Source organism: Vitis riparia, chromosome 14 (assembly GCF_004353265.1).
Source record: "Vitis riparia cultivar Riparia Gloire de Montpellier isolate 1030 chromosome 14, EGFV_Vit.rip_1.0, whole genome shotgun sequence".
NCBI lineage: Eukaryota > Viridiplantae > Streptophyta > Magnoliopsida > Vitales > Vitaceae > Vitis > Vitis riparia.
Window position 1 is genome coordinate 15689544 of NC_048444.1, and position 21026 is coordinate 15710569.

General features: G+C 32.2%; 1 protein-coding gene across 2 annotated transcripts in view; it reads left to right on the forward strand.

Annotated features, from left to right (window-relative positions):
* The window catches only part of LOC117930682 (potassium channel SKOR-like), a 30169-nt gene extending 15062 nt beyond the window's left edge, over positions 1–15107 (forward strand). For both annotated transcript variants that reach the window (XM_034851319.1, XM_034851320.1), the window contains 7 exons: positions 4200–4298; positions 4765–4986; positions 5248–5436; positions 11913–11988; positions 12072–12366; positions 13580–13701; positions 14662–15107. In XM_034851319.1, the coding sequence (XP_034707210.1) occupies positions 4200–4298; positions 4765–4986; positions 5248–5436; positions 11913–11988; positions 12072–12366; positions 13580–13701; positions 14662–14909 (1251 nt within the window). In that variant the 3' untranslated portion in view covers positions 14910–15107. The remainder of the gene's footprint in view (positions 1–4199; positions 4299–4764; positions 4987–5247; positions 5437–11912; positions 11989–12071; positions 12367–13579; positions 13702–14661) is intronic.
* The last annotated feature ends 5919 nt before the right edge of the window (positions 15108–21026 follow it).

Sequence of the window (21026 nt, forward strand, 5' to 3'; positions counted from 1 at the left end):
AGAATGGAAGAAGATGAACAAAAAGGCAATTGTTGATATTAGGCAATGGATTTATTCAACCTCTCACCATCACTTGGCAAATGAAACAAGTGCCCATGTTGTTCTCTGGAAGAAGCTAGACTTAGTGTTTGAACAAAAAACTATTGGGAACATTTTTTTTTTCTAATTAAAGAAGTTAGTGAACATGAAGCTAAACAAAGGAATTGTAATGATAGTTCACTTCAATGTTTTTCAGATCTTGATAAATTAGTTGGTTGCTATGAAAATGGTTATAGACGATGAGATGCAAACTTCTTGTGTTCATTATCAGATAATTAAGAAACATATGTTGTGATTGTTAATAATTTTGTTCCAAACGATACATTGTCCATGGAGCTTGTGAAAAGTAATGTGTAAAATGAGGAGACAAGAAGGAAAACTTTGAATACAAAAAATCTATAGGCCCTCATCAGAGAAAGTAGAGGAAGAAGTAAGAATAAGGGACAAAGAAGTCATGACAAGTCTAGGAAAAGGTCTCAGTCTAGAGATAAAATTAGATGTTTCTGTTGTGGCTCAAGATTTGTTGAGAAGAAAACTTCTTTATTTTTCTTATCTTCTTCAGGTACATAAAACAAAACAAATAGGAGAGAATGGCTACAAGACTGTCATCAAATGTCCTTGGTATAGGGAATAAAACACCATCCCTATAAATCAGGGATATACATGGAAAAAATGAGATTTGGAATATCTATTCCTTATCTCTTTATTAACTAGTCAACTAATCCCTACAAAATAGGGATTTTTATTCTGAAATCCTAGAGGATTTTTATTCTAAAATCCTACACTCCCCCTCAAGTTGGGGAATAAATATCAGTCATTCCTAGCTTGGATATCAAGTCTTCGAATTTGACACGTGGAAGAGCCTCTGTGAAGATATCAACAACTTGGAGGCTTGTTGGAGTGTGAGTCAACTCGAGTATCCCTTCTTTGACCTTTTCTTTGATGAAGTGACGATCAAGTTCCGTGTGTTTGGTTCTATCATGATGAATCGGATTCTTTGCAATACTAATTGCTGCTTGATTATCACAAAAAATATGCATTAACCCTTTAGTTTCAATTCTTAATTCTCCAAGCAACCTTTTTAACCATATTCCATCACAAATGCCTTAAGCTAAGGCTTTGAACTCTGCCTCAACATTGCTTCTTGCTATTATTGACCCTTTTTTACTTCTCCAAGTTACTAAATATCCTCAAATGTAGGTACAATACCCAACTGTAGATCTTTGGCTGTTCACAAACCCTGCCCAATCTGCATTAGAATCAAAGTTTTGAAAGGTGAAAGCGTAAGGCGAGGCGTTCTTGTGTTCATGAGGCGAGGAGGTGTAAGCCTCGAAGCGTTGAGGCGTAAGCCTTTTGAGACACTCATTTTATAATTAATAAATATTTTAAAATATATAAAAAATAAAAATAGAATAGCATAAATGGAAACATGAAACAATTCATTAGAATCATAAAAAAACCATACTAGTTGTATACTTTCACAAAAAACCATAACTAAGCCACAAAATAGAAAATAGAGTCAACCATACTAATAGTTCTAAACTTTCACAAAAAAAAACAATAACAAGGTCACAAGATAGAAAATAGAGTCAACCATACTAGTAGTTCTAAGCTTTCACAAAAAATAACAAGGTCACAAGATAGAAAATAGAGTCAATCATACTAATAGTTCTAAACTTTCACAAAAAAACCACAACTAAGTCACAAAATAACAAATAGAATTGAACACATGAGTCTATGACTAAAATGTTTCAACTTAAATCCTCCTCTCCAATGTTCTCATCCAATGTTTCAATAGTAGGAAAGTTTCCACTGTCAAATCCTCCCATTTCATGTAACTCTTCATCTTCATGAATTGGTATCAAATTCATCTCCTTCTCTTTGCCTTTGCCTCCACTTTTACCTAGCATAAAGTGTTACTTAGGTGAAAATATTATAAGTTCATTAATACATTTAGTCACATTTATAACTTAAAAATGTTTAGTACTTACTTGCAAATTCATCATGTTTCCTTTTCTTGGAATGCGAAGAAATCATGTTGTCCGATGACTCTTGAGGCTCTTAGTCTTTGGATGACACAGCTCTAATGGCATCAACATTGAATAACTCATTATCTTCAAGCCAACAAAGATCAAGTAGGAGGAGGGGAGCTTTTTTCTCCACAATCCATTCATCATCTGAATCAATCTCATCTACCAAAATTGGATCAACATTTTGTTTCCTTTGTAGACTTCACTCTCTTAATCTAGTGTTGTACTTCACATACACTAGAGCATTTAACCTCTTATGTTCAAGCCTGATTCTCTTTTTTGTATGGATCTACAAATAATAAAAGAAACAAATTTATTTGTTAAGATGAAATTAAAGTTCTCTCACATTAGAATAGAAACATATGTATAAAAATTTTAAAAATAGAAGTTTTACCGATTCAAAGGTGCTCCAATTTCTCTCACATCCCAAAGCACTACAAGTAAGGCTAAGGACTCGAATAGCAAACTTTTGCAACTCCGGTGTTGAACCCTTAAAATGCATCCACCAACTTGTAGGACTTCTTAATTTTCAAGAATCAATTGCAACACGACTTCCAAATTCCCATTTTTGGTTGAAATGGAAGAAGGTTTCTCCATTTTTTTTTACCTCCTTTAGGAGCATTTTTCCACATCACATATAGTGTCACCTTGTTGATATTTCTTTGGTTTATTATTTATTTGGTTATATTGTTGTTGTTGTGGTGGAGCAAATGGGATGGTACAGGTGAAAATATTCTGCCCATGCAGTTCTTTATCCCCACAACAGTTACATATCCCACACTTCAATCAGCTATCTCTTACGGCAGTGAAGCATCCCCCAGGTCCCAACATTTTAGAGCATCTTAATTTTGTATATTGTAAATTTGCATTATTAGAAAGATAATAAGATTATGGATTAGAAGAATGTCTATGCCTCCTAATTGAAATCTTGGGGTACACGATTCAAACTTATATAGATTAGAATGTTGTCTGTGAAATATTGATACATACATATGAACAAATAATATAAATGATTCTCTAAAATTTGAAAGAAGAAAAAAATAAATTTTGAGCATGTGGTAAACATATAATTGATATATTCTACTAGTGTATTAAATTCAAAATTTAAATTGAACTGAGATCTTATAAGAATTATATATAGAAATGTGTACTATATGGCTTCTCTAAGGCGGGCCTTCTATTTTCATCATTTTACTAAATCGAGATAACTTATCTAGGCCAATGCTTTTCAAACATGCTTATTTAACATAAAACACTCATAATTGGAAAGAACTTTGTATCTTCTAAATAACTAGTATCTTGCAGAATCTTTTAAATTTGAAAAAATAGTTTCTTAATTGTTTCTAAGACCAAACAAGAGAGAATTGGTGATTTACACAGATGTACCACACCCTTGCTTAAATGGGTCATCATCTATGTTTTAATCTAGAAAAATAAAAAATGAAATCAACTTCAGTCAACATTTTGTTCACATATATTTTTCTCCTAAAACATGCAAAATTTTGAAGAATTCTACGTTTTGAAAATGACTATGTTTTACATAGAATAGAATAAATTGATACAAGTGGTTTTTCTAATTTCATTTGATGAAAACTAGGTGAGTTTATTCACATTGACATACTACATTTGTTTAAAAAAAAGTGTGGCTCACCCTTGTTTCGCTGATTTCTTTAAATCAACCTAATCAATATGACCAATTTGTGGACTGGGCTCTAGCTTCCAAAAAATTCCAAATTAATGAAAATTTAGCATTCACCTTTTAGTGTCTTAAAAATATCTTAAGGATATGATGCCTGGTGTCTGTGTGTATGCATGTTTTAATTACTTGTAGATAAAGATGTTATGCATGCTACCTGACACAGATCTCACAGTATGTACTGGAGCATTGAAATTGCTATTACAATGACATTGACATGAGTGTTGGGATCCAACATGGATATGCAGTGTTTGAATTAGCTGTCTTAAAGAACATGATCTTCTATATAATTCTCATTTCTTGAATTGGTTTTGGGAAATTATATCTATTTCTGTATGCAACTCCACAAAGAATGTTAAAATAGAATTGCTGTTATTAATTGGGCTTCAAGTGAGTTGATGAAGTCATTTTTAATTATTCTTCTGATCTTGCAGGTAATCAGAGTTCATGAGGAGTTTTTTCTTCCAGGTGAAGTGATAATGGAGCAGGGAAATGTGGTAGATCAACTTTATTTTGTCTGTCATGGAATGCTGGTATGATTGCATAACCTATTGTTACTGCTAGCTACAAGCTTTACAGACCATCATGTTTTCTTTCCTGGTTATGTCTCTTTGTAGTTTCTTTTAGATAGCATCCATCTTCTTGCATATTCTATCAATCATGTATTGGTGATTTATCTGTTTGATTGTTGATGAACTCTTCTGTACTTAAATCACCATAATATTTATTTATTTCAGAAAATTTTCTTTGAATTGTCAATGTTGTATCATTTTGATGGGCTTGGCTTTTAAATAAACTTCTTTTTTCTAGACTCATCATAATATAATGTCATTCTTCCCTTTAATATGCTCATTTAGATCAACCCCCGTTGCTCTAAACCCTTCTACGTCTCTTTATGCTAAATGATATTGTTTCTTTCGTAGCTATCTTTGAATTTGAAATTACATATTTCCAAAACATAGATATCTCTGTGAGATTAACTAAACTATTCCTGTACAGGAAGAGATAGGCATTGGGGCAGATGGATCAGAAGAAACAGTTTTGCCTCTGCAACCTAACAGCTCCTTTGGAGAAATTTCAATTCTTTGCAACATTCCTCAACCATATACAGTTCGAGTTCTTGAATTGTGTAGGCTTCTGCGCCTTGATAAACAATCTTTTACAGATATTCTTGAAATATATTTTTATGATGGGCGGAGAATCTTGAACAACCTTCTAGAGGTACTTATTTCTTGTTATCATATCTATTGTTTCTGAGTATGATATTCACTGCATTCTTGTTGAATGGAATATAAAACTTGTTTGTAGACAATCACTATGTGCTTGAACACACACACACACACACACACACACACACACACACACACATATATATATATATAAATACAATCAATTTATACAATACATCACACACGTGCACGTACATAAACTTCCTATGTTGATGTATGAGCAATACACAACTAAATTTATATGAATTGACAGGGAAAGGAATCAAATCTTCGTGTCAAGCAACTGGAGTCAGATATCACATTTCATATTGGTAGGCAAGAAGCTGAACTTGCTTTAAGGGTAAACAGTGCTTCTTATCATGGGGATCTATATCAGCTAAAGAGTTTGATTCGAGCTGGAGCTGATCCCAACAAGACAGATTATGATGGAAGATCACCTTTGGTATGGAATTAGCTTATGAAGTATTTTTTAGCATGGTAGTTCAATTATTGTTGCACCTGGCTTTTATTTTTTTGCTCGTAACATTTTCTGGATTCTAAAATGGATTTTGCCAGTGTTGAATTTTTTTTGTTTCGAACTTGAGCAATGCCGGTGAAATGTTGTGCAGGAATATTTTGTTCTATTACACTTCCTGAAGCAAGTATTGCCAGTGTTAATTAGGTAAAAAGTCATTTGGCACTGTACAAGGTGTCAAAATTCATCTCAATCTGCATGCATCTAAAACAGAGTAGGGTCATGATATTAAACAAATTAGGAGGAAATTTTGAAATTAACTGCTACTAATTTGATTCCTATTTTTAAATATAGTTAGTCCCTATTTTGTAGGTTGATTTTCCTATGTACATGTTTATCTTTTCTGTAGATTATACTATGTATAAATAGGGTTGTAAATTTTTTAAATTATCATCATGAATGAGAATTCAGAAAATATTTCTCTCCATTTCTGCATTCATGGTATCAGAGCCACCCTTACTAGGACAGTAAATTACTTTCTTACTGATTCTCCATTGAAATTATCAGCATTTGTTTGTTCTAATGTTTCTACCAGAATTGTAGAAGACTATTCTTCTAGTCTCCATCGTTATTTTTTTTTTTTTGACGAATTAGTTGGCTGTATCCATAATGTCCAGAGTTTCTGAAGATGAGGTGTCGGGTGACTCTTCAAAGCAAACAAATACCTAGAATTCTCAGGTTCCACCATTAGGTTCAGTGGACAATCTTTCTTTGCAGATTACAACTCACAGATTGAATGGACAGAATGTCTTAAGGTGGCCTCAGTTGGTAAAATTGTTCATCAAAGGGAAGGGGGAAAATTGGCTATTTGACTGGCACAATGAAGGCTCCAAAAGGGGATGATCCAATGTACTATACCTGGGATGTAGAGAACTTGATGATTATTTCTTGGCTTGTGCCATGGAACTGGGAACAAACACATATGTTTCTCTCCATTGCAAAGGAATTATGGGATATAGTAAGTGAGACATACTTAGAATTATGTAATTTTTTTCTTGTCTATGAAATCAAGACAAAGATCCATGAGACTAGGCAAGGAAATCAGAATGTTACAAAGTGTTATAACATTCTCAAAAGGTTGTGACAAGAACTTGATCTTTTCTATGAGTTTGAATGGGCTTGTGCTACTAATAGTCCCAGATTTAAGAAGGCAATAGAGAAATACCATGTATTTGAGTTTTTAGCTGAACTCAATACAGATTCAGATGAGGTGAGAGGTTGAATCTTAGGAAAAGAGCCACTGCCCTCTACTAGAGAAGTCTTCTCAAGGGTAAGAAGAGAAGAAAGCCAAAGGATAGTGATGATGGGAAAGAGCCATGGTAATGCCTCAACTGAAAATTCAGCTTTCAATGCTGAAGCAACAGAAATAGCAACAGATGTAACTAATCAAAAAACCCAGTGGAAGTTTGAGGAGAAAGGGAAAGTCTGGTGTGATTTCTGAAACAAGCCTTTGGTGCATAGGAGAGACTTTTTGGAAATTGCACGGAAAACCACCAAATTTGAAAGAAGGCAAATTTGGAGACAAAACTGGGTGAGGAATGCAGGCGTGACAAAAACACAGATTTTGCGACTCAAGGCAATTTCTTTTAGCAAAGAACAGTTGGAGCATTTCTATAAATTGTTGAATCAAGCTAAGCCATCTCCAAACCCAATCCCATCCTTTTCCCCTCACACAAAAAGGTAAATCTTTAAGTGTTATCACTGTCTCGTTGAATTCAACACCCGGCATCATTGATTGGGTGCATCCAACCTCAAGACCAGTCTATCACAATTATTCTTGTTATATACTTTTTGTTCAGGCAATTTAAAAAATTAGCATTGCTGGTGAAAGTTTGCCACCTATTTCAGGAAAAGGTTCGATAGTCATCTTAGAGAATCTAACTTTAAATCGGTTCTTCATGTGCCTAATCTCTCATCTAACCTTCTATTTTTTTAGCAAAATCACTAAGGAGTCTAATTGCATTGCTATATTCTTTTATTCTTACTATGAATTTCATGACCTACATTTGGGGAGGATGATTAATAGTGCTAGGGAGGTCAATGGACTTTATGACTTTGATGGTGATTTCTTGGAGAGTAGACTAGCTCAAGTTGCAAGTAGTAGTGCTATTTCTCTTCCTGTCTAAAGTCAAATAATGTTATGGCATCATAGGTTAGGTCATCCTAGTTTTCTCTATTTAAAGCAATTGTTCCTTTCTTTGTTTAAGAACTTGAATTCTTTTATTATTTCATTGTGAAAGTTGCCAATTGTCAAAACATCATTGTGCTTATTTTCCTCCAGTCTTGTCCAGAGTCTAAGTCATTTTATTTGATAAATAGCAATGTATTGACTCCTTCATGTGTAACCAATGTAACTTGAACTAGATGGCTCATTACTTTCATTAATCGCCATAGGTATACTTATTGAAAGAAAAATCTGAAGTTTGGAGAGTTTTTAAAGAGTTCCATGCCATGATCAAAACTTAATTTCAAACCTATCAAGTCCTTAAGACTGACAATGGGAAAGAATTATTTAACTCAATAGTTAGATATTTCTTCAAAGTTAAATGCATTTTTCATCAATCCACATGTTTTACACCCATTAACAAAACAATATTTCTTAAAGAAAAAGTTATACTTACTAGAGGTCTAGGACAATAATGTTTACTATGGATTTTCCTGAATATCTTTGGAGTGAAGCTGTTGTTATGACTTCATGTTTGACTAATAGAATGCCAACTCAAATCATGAAGTTTGAAACTCAACTGAATAGTGTGAGAAAGTTCTTTCCTCATAGCCGAAATTTCACTTCTTTGTCACTTAAAGTATTGTGTGTTCCTAGGATATTCTCTAGGTAAAAAGGGTATAAGTGTTATAATCCAATCTCAAAAAAATTTCTTGTAGTATGGATGTTACATTCTTTGAAAGTCAACCATACTTTACCAAAAAATGCTCTTCAAAGGGAGAATAATGAGAGTGAAGGCCATTCATTGGGAAGTGTTAGCTTCTTTGCCTTTGTCTACTATCTCACTAAGTTCCATATCCATTCCCCCTACTGTTTCACCTACCTCTATTAAGTTAAGCATTATAGACTGTGAGAAACATTGATAGGGAAGAACCACTACTGAATCAACCTTAAACTAAACTTCGTGTCTACTATCAAAGGAAGAATCATCATAATACAAAGCATCAACCTGCTATACTTTGCCAGGAAGCCTCTTAGGATAAAGGGAACATGAATGAAATAGGTAATCAACTTGCTAGGAAGCCTCTCAAGATAAAGGGAACATGAATGAAACAAGTAATTTAGTTCCTAATCCTCTTTTGATTCTTGGGTTTAATAGCGAAAAGGCTTCTCTTGATCTTGATATTTCTATTGTACTTAGGAAGGGTACTCGTTCTTGTGGTATGATGCATCTCATTGCAAAGTATGTATCATACCATAGGCTTTCCCCCATTTTTAGAGCTTTCACCACTAACCTATCTAGTGTTGCTGTTCCTAGGACTATAAAGGAAGCCTTGAACCATGCTAAGTTGAAGGCATTAATTTTAGAAGAGATGGGAGCACTTGAAAGAAAGAAACATTGGGGATTGATGAATTGCCAGAAGGAGAAGATAGTAGGGTGTAAATGGGTGTTTATGGTTAAGTACAAGGTAGATGAGAATATAGAGAGGTACAAGACAAGGGTTGTTGTTAAAGACTTGACATGAACATATGGGATAGATTACAAACAGACCTTTGCCTTGGTGGCAAAGATGAATACCATATGGGTTCTCCTATCACTTATTGCAAATTTGAATTGGCCATTACCATGGTTAGATGTAAAGAATACATCCTTGAATGGCGAATTGGAAGAAGAAGTATTTATGGACTTGCCACCCAGATTTGAAAGATTTTATTGAGCTAAGAAAGTATATAGACTAAGATGATCAATCTATGGTTTAAAAAGTCACCTAAAACATTAAAGGTCATGGGTACTTGTCCAGGTAGCCCAGTTGGTCAGGGCAAACACTAGGAAGTGTGGTTCCAGTAAGTGGCACATGGTCCTGGGTTTGAATCCTATCACTGATGATATCTTGAATTTACCCGATGTTGGTTGTTGAGGGCTGTTAGCACCCCAGGTTTGGGTCCCTATGAAGAGTCCTAAGGGCTTGGCCATGGAAGGTTCCTCGGTTATAAAAAAAATAAAAAATAAAATTAAGGGTCATGGGTATCTCCAAAGTCAGACTGGTCACACAATGTTCTGTAAACACTTAAATGATGGAAGAATAGCCATTCTCATTGTGTATGTGGATGATATCATCCTTACCAGAGATCATGTGAATGAATTGGAGAAACTGAAGGCCTTTCTTGCAAAAGAGTTTGAAACCAAAGACATTGGGGTATTGAAATACTTTCTTGACATGGAGTTTACAAGATCCAAGAAAGGGATATTTGTTATTCACAGTAAGTATGTTTTAGACATGCTCTCAAAGACTAGATTACTTGGCTGCAAGCCAATAGAGACCCTAATGGAACTGAATTTGAAACTACAGGCAGTAAGTGCATAAAAGGTGGTGAACCGAGAATGGTACTAGAGACTAGCAGAAAGCTTATTTACCTCTCACATACTCAGCCACATATAACCTCTGCAGTATGTAGTGGGCTAATTTATGCACTCACAAGGAGAAGAATACTTTGTGGCAGTCCAACAGATTCTTAAATACCTTAATGCAAAACCCTGGAATTTACAGACGCCAAATTGGCTGGTATCATAATAGATAGGAGATCCACTTTAGTACTTCACTTTCATTGGAGGCAAATTGGTAACTAGGAGAAGTAAGAAGAAAATGGTGGGTGCTAGGAGTAGTACAGAATTGGAATTTACAGCTGTTGGTCATGGGATTTGGGAATTGTTGTAGCTAAAAAAAACTACTTAAAGACCTGAAGATTCCCAGTTCAATGCCTATGAAGGTTTATTGTGATAATAAAGTAGCTATTAATGTATCTCATATACCAATCAAACATGCTAAGACCAAGCACATGGAGGTTGATCATCATTTTATTAACAAAAATGTAGGGAGGATTGATCCTCATGCCCTACATCCCAACTGAAGAATAATTGGCGGATGTTCTTACTAAGGAACTACAAATAGGACAGTTTGATAATCTTACAAGCACGTTGGAGATACAAGATATTTTTGAGCTGATTTGAAGGGGAGTGTGGAAAGATGTAGTTGGATTTGTTGTATCAGATTAGGAGGGAAATTCAAAATTATCTCCTAGTAATCTGATGCCTATTTTTGGATGAAGTTAGTTCTTATTTTGTAGGTTGATTTTCCTATTCACATATGTATTTTTTCTGTAGACTATATTGTGAAAAGTCAGGCTTGTAAATTTTTGAATTCATTATCATGAATGAGAATTCAAAAGTATTCTCCCTAATTCTGCATTCAAAAACAGAACAATTTATTTTTTATCTTGATTAGTTTAGCATGCTAAGCTGCTCTTAGGCTGGTTAATTTGTGTTTGTGTATGGTGTACAATTTGTTATTTTATCTTGATTAGTTTAGCGTGTTAAGCTGCTCTTAGGCTGATTGATTTGTGTTTGTGTATGTGTATGGTGTAAAATTGCAATGTTGGATATCATTGGGAAAGGAGGCTCTTCACTTCACCTTAAAGAAACCATGTGAATATTTATTAGATAGGCATCTAGTTAGACACATATATAGGCACATATATATTTACACTGGAAAACCTATTTTAAAGGGTGACTCATAGCTTAACATGGTATTAATGTTATGTTTCCTAAAGGTCTTAGGTTCAAATATCCTTGTTTCCCCATTTATTAGCTTCGCACAAGGGACGATGCCGGCTTGATAAGCAATGTTACCCCTAATAGTTTAATCTTTTAAAGTCACTGGTAGTTTAATTGACTTTTATTTTTTTATTTTTTTTATTTTTTTTATTTTTTTTATGGTGGTGGAGGTTTTGGTAATGGTGTTGGATTGGATCCTTGGATGGTACCAGTATTTTTATGAAACGAAAGTGCAAATCTAGAGGTGACATTAGAGGATAAACATATTGATTTACTCTCGTTTTAATTAAAGCAGATTGAAAGAAAATTGCTGAAGTGAGTACACTTGTTAATGATCTCTCATTCTTGATTCACAATTTTCTGAATTTATCTTTTTTGGGTGTTTTGTGGACATCTGAAATAACTAGTGAACTTCATTGCAACTATTTTATTGTGACTATAGATTAGTAGGTTGAGGTTCTAGGACAGATACATTGTATTTTGATGGTTTCAGAAGCTGCTTTTATTGTATGATTATATAATGGTGTTGTTTCTTGTTTTTTACTTCCCTGATATGCAAGAGTATATCATTGGATAAGGGGAAAAAAATAGTTGCATCTGCCTGAAGAGAGCTTCTTTTTTGAACAGCATCTTGCATCAACGAGAGGATTTGAAGATATTGTAACTTTCCTTATACAAGAAGGTGTGGATGTCAATATTTCAGGTGATTATCTTTTTGCTCACTTGTCTTGTTTAGTTGTTTTAACCATATTATAGTAATTGATGTGCTAATTATTTTCTTCATAGATAATTTTGGAAACACGCCCTTATTAGAAGCCATCAAGAATGCACATGATCGTGTTGCTTCTTTGCTTGTTAATAAAGGGGCCTTGCTGAAGATTGATGATGCTGGTGGTTTTCTGTGTGCGACCATTGCAAGGGGGGATTCAGATTTTCTTAAAAGGATTCTGTCCAATGGCATTGATCCAAACTCCAAAGACTATGATCACAGAACCCCACTTCATGTGGCTGCCTCAGGAGGGTTATATTTTATGGCAAAGTTGCTTTTAGAAGCCGGGGCTAGTGTATTCTCAAAGGACAGGTACAATACAAATCAAATATATGATTGTAGGCTTTCTAGTTGGATATGGATGGACCCATGTTGATGAGTTCACTCTTTGAGCCTTACAGTTTTTTCATGCCATCTTATGACAAGGCATTCAGATTTTAATTTAATAAGCATTGTGTGTGTGTGTGTGTGTGCGCGCGCGCGAAAGTAAAATATCATTTGTTCTTTTGTTGTATAAACACACTCCAGTCTTTGTCATCCATGTCATTTCATCTTAATATTGGTGTAAAATTATATGGTCCAGAAGATTCTCAGTCCATTTCATTTTGCACATCCATATAATGGTTTCCACATTTGAATACTAGTACCGAATTCTACTCCTTTTGGTCAAAAAATTTTGTGGGTATAAAATTACATTGATATATGCATATTTCTTGTTATATAATACAGATTCTTGTTGATTACTGCTACATTACCATTTGCATGATAATATTATATCCTTTTTCTTGTCCAAGTATTTTGTATATTATCTGAAAAATAAAAAGTTTAAGCATCTAAAATGCATTTTTAAAATAAGAAATTTATGCAACTCTAAACTTTATTTCACTTCTAGAATCTTGAGCTGTTACAATCACACCTTTTCCCAATATGTCATTGAAAGCCGTCTTAATTAAGAGCATACAACCTTGAAGTAATAACCATGGGCATTAAGAATGAGTAACATGGATCTCTTTGAAAATTCATAAATGAATAAAATCAACTAAGAGTGGGTTAATGCTTGATCGTAGACCTCTAACCTTTCATTTTCCTTCTTTTTCCATATCAGCACAAGGCACTTATATCCCTGACTGCTATGAACCTTGCTGGACCCTCTTTCAACTAAAATCACTGGCTTACCCCTTTTACTGGTTTGTGTTGGATTCTTGATGTTGTCAATTTGACTACCTAAAACTCCACCCTGATATGAGACATAAGACCTAAACTATTAGTAGCACCATAAAATATTAAGCTTTGATTTGAATTATCTCCTAATATTGAGCTTGTGTTTTTGGCTTTTACCCTTGTGAATATGTGCAATATTATTTTTTTCCTCATGCTAAGAGAAGTTGAATAAATAGGATTGCTGAAGCAATTGTTCACGTGATAAGAGTCTCAGATAAGGAACAACATGATAAGAGAGCACATAACTTCTCGTATATGTGTGTTCATACAACTAAATCTTTGTTTATCCATTTGAACTGTGCAGATGGGGAAACACCCCACTTGATGAAGGTTGGAAGTGTGGAAACAAGAATCTAATGAAGCTATTGGAAGATGCAAAAGTGGCTCAGCTTTCTGAATTTCCTGACTGCTCTAGAGAGATCACAGGTATTAGAAAATTTTGATTTCCAACTTCAATTATGCTAATGAAAATTGAATATTACCTGAAATATCACTAACTAAAAACAGAACTAGTCTGGTGACTCAACTACTTGGCTTGGCTGAGTTTCACAGGTAAGTCGGACAAGAAAGTAGCTGAAGTATTTAGGCTTGGGTCAGACATTAATGCAAGCAAACTATGTAGTACTGGGGACAAAGAAATAAAATTCTGCCAGAGCTTTGGCTTGTTTTAGGATTTTGGTAGGGAAGGTGGTCTCACTTTGTCGGCTACAATGAATTATGAATAATTCTTATATATTGGTTTCTTAAATTGTCTGTAATTGTTGTTTCTATAGAAGCATAGTTGACAAGAAAGTGCGAGTAAAATAAGTAGGAGGAAGATGAGTAATGGTGTCCTGCCATTGTCATAGTGGCCCCACATGGATGTTACTTATATTCAGGTCACCATATGCACTATATATGTTGTCAAATTTCTCTTTTCGAATGCTAAGCCCCTGCTAACCTGATACACATTAGTAGTCTAATACTGAATAGTTCCAAACTTTTGGATCAAATATGTGGCTTTACATGGTGTTGAAGTCCTAGTTTCTAGAGTTCTCAAGTGCAAGCTCTGTGATCCATGCTCTATTATTTGATTTTCCATGTGTGGATCAGGACAGCACATGAGAGAGCGCATTTAGCCTAGTAATATACATTATTGATCTATTAGTCAGTAACATAAGCTTTTAAGTTAATTGATAGGTTGAAAGATTAACTGGTTAATAGCTTACGAATTTTATTTTATTTTATTTTTATTTTTTTTACCTTTTTGGGTGGATTATCAAGATTTTGCTATCTGGTCTTTCCCCGCCATGATAAAAGCTTCTTTGCTAGTGTCCTGCTGATGGTTTCCCCTTTTTTATCCCACCATTATCAGCAAGTAATACCAGGAAGTGTTTGCAATTGCAGATAAAATGCACCCGAGGAAATGTACTGTGTTCCCTTTCCACCCATGGGATCCGAAAGAACATAAGAGGCCTGGCATCATGTTATGGGTCCCTCAAACCATTGAAGAGCTGATCAAGACTGCAACAGAGGGGCTACAATTTTCAAGTGAATCCTGTATATTATCAGAGGATGGAGGTAAAATTTTGGATGTAGACATGATAAGCGATGGTCAGAAGCTATATTTGTTACGTGAAACAATAGATATTTAATGTTTCGTCTGCTGTAAATTGAATTCTCTGTAGCTGTAGCTGTAGCTATATCTGTAGCTTGGCCTTTGTAGTCCATCGTCATTTGTAATATAGATACGTGCTGTGTTGCTGCAACTGCTGAGCCTGTATATATAACGTTTCTCTCTACTTCATTTTAACATCAATGAAATCAACCATCTACATAGCAATTTTGTGGAATGTTATGGCAAAAAACTATATAGAAAATATTTCATAGCTTGATACTATGCAAAATTTTCATTTCATCATAATAAAAAATAGTCATAGCCAAAAGCTATAGCAAATTTTTTCTTTCATTTTTATTATTTATTTAATTTTGCCTAATTATTTTGTTAGTTTCCCGAGCTTATAATAATTATTTTACTTTATGATAATATAAAAATATTGTTTATCATGATCAAAGAAGTAAAGTATATATTTCTATATATTCTTATAATTAGAAGTTAAATAATAATTATTTTGGTGGCCTGAAGCTACATAAAAAAATAATTTGTATATTATGATAGCCTAAAGCTATATAAATAATTAATTTACATATTCTTATGGCATGAAGCCATAAAGAATTTTATTTTATTTTTGCATATTCTTATAGTTCAAAGTTATATACAAAAAATCTTACATATTCTTATAGTTTGAAAGAAAAATATTATGTAAAATGTTTTCATAACCTGAAGTTTTGTGAAAGAAAATATATATTTCCTATAAATAGAAACTATAAAGATTATTATTTTATCTGTTATTATAGCTAAAACCTATATAAAAAAGTCAATATTATATAAATGTAGAACAATTAATTTACAATCACTCATGGCTAGAATCCATATAGAAAATTTATGACCTGAAATTATATGTGTGAAACAAAATATATATGTATATATTATACATAAATAGAGATTATTATAAGTGCTATGATATAAAAAAAAAATTTCACTTATCGCCTAGCTACAATAATTTTATGTATTTTCATAGCCTGAAGTCATACGATTTTTTTTTTTTTTTTAAGAATTGAATTATTAAAATCTTTAATTTTCTATGATTTGGATTTGAATGTATCATTAGTATTCTTTTTGCTAGGTATAAAGGTTGAAATATCTAGAATTATAAATTTCATGCTTTGAAGAAATTAAATCACTTTGCAAAATGAAGCAATAATAACACTATGTAAACAATATTTATTTTTAAAAATAGTGTTCATGTTTCATGAAACATGAAAATGCAAGTTGTAAGTGTTTCACATTTATACATTTACTTAAATATTTTTAATTCTTTGTTTAGCCTATTACTGTATGTAATTTTATTTTTATGCAAAATATAATACTTGTTTGGCTTATTATGCGATCATTGACTAGGATGTAATTTGAATCTAGTATACAATAACTTTTTAATATATGAGGGTCATTGTTTTCCCAAAAGAAGGTTCACAAATTACCACTAGAAGTAGTAAAATGGTAAAGACAAAAAGAAAAAAAAAAACAAGTTTGCATAATAAGCCTACCATAGCTAATAAGAAAATGATTGTTAAAGGTGTGACATGTAATGACACTTGATGCATACCAATTGTACAACCAAACGTTTCATTGACTTTTACAAAAATTAGAAGAAAAAGATTAGTAAATAGAAGGTTAACATAGTTAACCTAGATTATTATGACTTTCTTTGAAATCCTAATAGTAAAATTGACAAATTGATTGGTGATGAAAATGTTTATTACTAAATTCTCACCTAGGATATTTACTTTCTTATGTTGTGTTTATTTATTTATTTAATGTACATATCATATTTGCTAATACATGTCTATGTTCTATTTATATATAATATCAGTTGCTCTATAAATATATTGTAAGATGTTTGTCTCATTAATTGTATAATGACATTGATAATAATTGATGTCATTACCATATATATCAAGTTATAAAAACTTGATTGAAAGCTCCAAAAGAGCTCATTCCATTTCACTAGTGGTACATGAATTCATATGAATGACACTTTGCATTCTATCAAATCTAGAAGAATCAAACATAACAAACTTGGTCCTCCCAGGGTGAATAATGATGCGTCAACTCCTTGAAATGTCATATGGATACCCATTAAAGAACCAAAAGTTTCTTCAACTAGTAACTGGTGTATTTGAACCCTTGGAAGGTATTATTTCATGCTATACAAATTTCTAATTTAATGAGACAATGTTCTTGCCATTATGGGGAGACAAACTGATTCTAGAAGAATGACATAGAATTTTGAATACGATTTAACGTCCTAGAAGGATAATTAATTAATACTACAACAAATGAATCTAAGACATGCTTAAAGCATGATAGGTCTATATGTTCAAAGTCATGAAGCATGATAATCTATATATTAAAAGGGTCATAATCCTCTAAAAGAAACTGATATAAGGAAAAACATATTGAAATATTGGTTACTGCTGAAGAGACCACAATTAGTCTTACTAAAAATGGTACAATCATAAAAAAGATAATAAAATGATTGATTGATCCAAAATTATAAATAAATAGCCCTAAAAAAATCAACAAGTTATACAACATCCCTCGAAGAGGAAGATGGTTCCTAAAAAGGCAATAGCCCTTGAAAAGGCATAGGTACCTAAAATAGTGAGATCTCCATAGGTCATCTAAAATGAAATCAAAATAATATCTTCTTTCCAAAGTGACTTAACATCATTAAAAATGACGAGGATCCCAATTGAAAAAAAGGGTACAAAACCGTTAGTCAAAGTAGAAAAAAGTATCCAAACTTATCTAAACTTGTTAACAAAATGAGAAATATTAGGATTTGAAGTCCAATGCCTAAAGACGTAAAAATAAGAGAACCTAAAGTATAAATCATATTAGATAAAATGAATATCTATATTAAAGTGTTATGAAAAAATGAGATCACAAGATATTAAACATTACTTATGTATAACATGGAGCTTCTAAAAGAGACCATGTATTAGCTATTCTAATAACTCATTTATGTAGTAGTCCTAGAAGGACTTCATACATATTTTCTAAATGTAGCTACAACTTATTTGCATGGATCCATGGATAAAGATATTACATGAAAATCCTTGAAGGATTTTGAATGTCTAGAGAAAATAAATTAAAATCTCAAATGTGTGAAATTCTTGAAGAATTTAAAATGCTTGAAGCAGATTATTTAAAACTTGATAGCATTGTACTCAATCAAGCTATAATGATCCTTATATGCATTGAAGCAATTCCGACATATGTGATACATTACCTTAGTCAAAATCTTCTAAAAAAATGGTATATGAATAACCTTATATGTCTATGCATTTTCATTAAAAAAAAAAAAGAAAAAAAGAAATCAGGCTTACAATAATTATAGTATATGTGGATGATTTGAATTTAATAGGAACTCCTGAAGAGCTCACAAAAATAGTCAATTATTTAAAAGAGTTTAAAATGAAAGATCTAGAAAACCAAGATATTGTCTTAACCTGTAAATTGACTATAGTTCAAATGGTGCTTTACTCTGTTAGTTGACATATATAGAGAAAGTATTAAAGCAGTTTTATATGGACAAATAACATCCACTCAATTCCCCCATGATTGTTCATTCACTTGAAGTGAACAAAGACCTGCTTCATCCTAAAGAAGAAAATGAAAAATTACTTGGTTTAGAAGTACCATATTTCAATGCAACTAGTCCACTAATATATCTTGCAAATTATACTAGATTAGTCATAACCTTATTTGTCAAATTACTACCAAGACAACTGGAATGCATTGGAACAAGATTAAACATAGATTGTGATACCTTTATGAAACAAGTGATATGAACTTATATTATTTAAAAGAATCAAAATCATAATTGATTAGGAATACAAATGTAGGATATTTTTCAGATCCTTATATAGCTCCATCTTAGATATGATATGTATTTACTTGAGGGAGTGTTACAATATCATGAAGATCAATTAAGCAAATAATGGTAGTCATTTTCTCAAATCATTTAGAAATACTAGCAATTCATGAAGCTAGTTGTAAATGTGTATGGTTAAGATCTATGATAAAGCATATTCAAGGGTCCTGTGAATTATACTCTAGTAAAGACACTTTGATAGTATTACATGAAGACAATTTTGCTTGTATTGCACAAATCAAAGGAGGATATATTAAAGACGATCAAATTAATGAGAATTCTTTTTTTTTTTTTTTTACCAAAAATCTAAATAAATAATTTACTCCATAATGATTGAAAACGTATTTTCAAGTGGTCAAATCCAATGTTCTTAAATTGAAAAAGCTATTAGTTCATGGTATAATGGTCAAATTGGTGGTTGAATCATGATCAAATTAATGATATTATTAGTATATAATTTATATATTATTGAAATTAAAAGTAATTATAAAAATTTCAAATATATATATATATATATATATATATATATATATATATATATATATATATATAAATTTAAAATCAATAATATTTATTTTTTTATCTCTGATATTATAAAATTAAATCATGTGTAAGTGTAAATTTATTAATATTTTAAATTTTAAAAAAATATATATTTTAACTTTATAATTTTAAAAAATATTATATTATTTTAATTATATTATTTAAATATTTAATATTATAAAAAAAAATTCAAAAGGATATATTTTAGTTTATTTGTAGCATTGCATGATAAAATATAAGCAACCGAATGGTTCCCTATATCATTTGTTGAACTTGAAGTCCAGTATATCATCATTTTTTAAAACTTAATATCATCCATCTCGTATGGGGTGGGGATAAGAATCAGGGAGTATCGGATGGGTTGGGGTGAAAATAATTCGGAGAAGTCACCAATTTGATAATTCTTTTAAAGGTCCTTTTTTTTTATTTTTTTTTTTATCGGTCCATTTGCCCTTTGGCTCTAATTCTAAAATTATAATTTTTTAGAAAAGAAAGAAGGAAAAAAGCAATTTGCACTTCTATCGTTATGGTGCTTCCATTTCTCCTCAACATCAAGTTGTCTTCATCATCATAAAATCAATATTCTTCACTTATATTTCGCCATCATGCGGTCCCCACTCCGTCCAAGCCTTCCCTTTCTCATCATCTTCGAGGCATCTTCATCATCGGCGTTGTGTCATTAACGACATTTTCAACCTTATCTTTTTTATCGTATGTCAAATACTTGAATTTTTCCATTTAAATTTGAGAAATCTTATTTTTTGTGATTTCACTTTCTAAGGTTTATTTGAGGTAACATCAATTTGAATTTATGGGGGTTTTGACCCACTAAGGTCATGTTGTATTGTGGTTTACGGTCAGATGATTGTCGATTTGGGGTACCTACCAAGTGCCAGATGATTATAAGAACTTTGGCAATTCATGGAGGACTATACAAGCAGATAACAGTCGACCACCTCCCTATTCGAATGAAGCACTATCCAAATTTCAAGTATTTCTCCACATTTTTTCTCATTGTGTTTATTGTGTCATAAGGCAGCATATAGGTACAATTATTATTTTTTAACACCATAAACTATTTCAATTTGATTGGTTCCTTTCTTCCTAATGGTTCAAGCTATGTTCATTTATAACCCAAAATGCTTTTTATTTTGTTCTCTTTGAAATCTTCAGGATCTTACAGAGGTTGAAAAGTTGTTAAAAATTCAGAGAGAGTTGGATGAAACTAAAATTATTGTTGTGAGTTTTTATTTACAAAAGAATTATTTAATGTATATAACTCCAATATATATAAATAGATTGCCTATCTTGTTTTTCTTCTTTATCAATTTCATTTCTCTGTAAATAAGAATATTGGTTAGCCTTATGTTAAAATACTATTTGTCATATCCAATGGCAAAGTGATAACTGCTTGGATCCTAATATTTTTCTTAGAAAATTATTGTGGGGAATAGTGAACCAGATTGAAGTTTTCTCATCCATCTCTTGTACCTTTCTTTTTTTTTTTTAGTGAAAATATGTTTGTCATATCAATTGCCTCTTTATAGCCAACTGATGAAAGGATCTAAAATTTTGAGTTTAGGTCATCTGTATATTCATGCAGTTGTATATAGTATCGAATCCAATATTTAATATCCTACAACAATACCCACCATCCCCCAAGTGTCC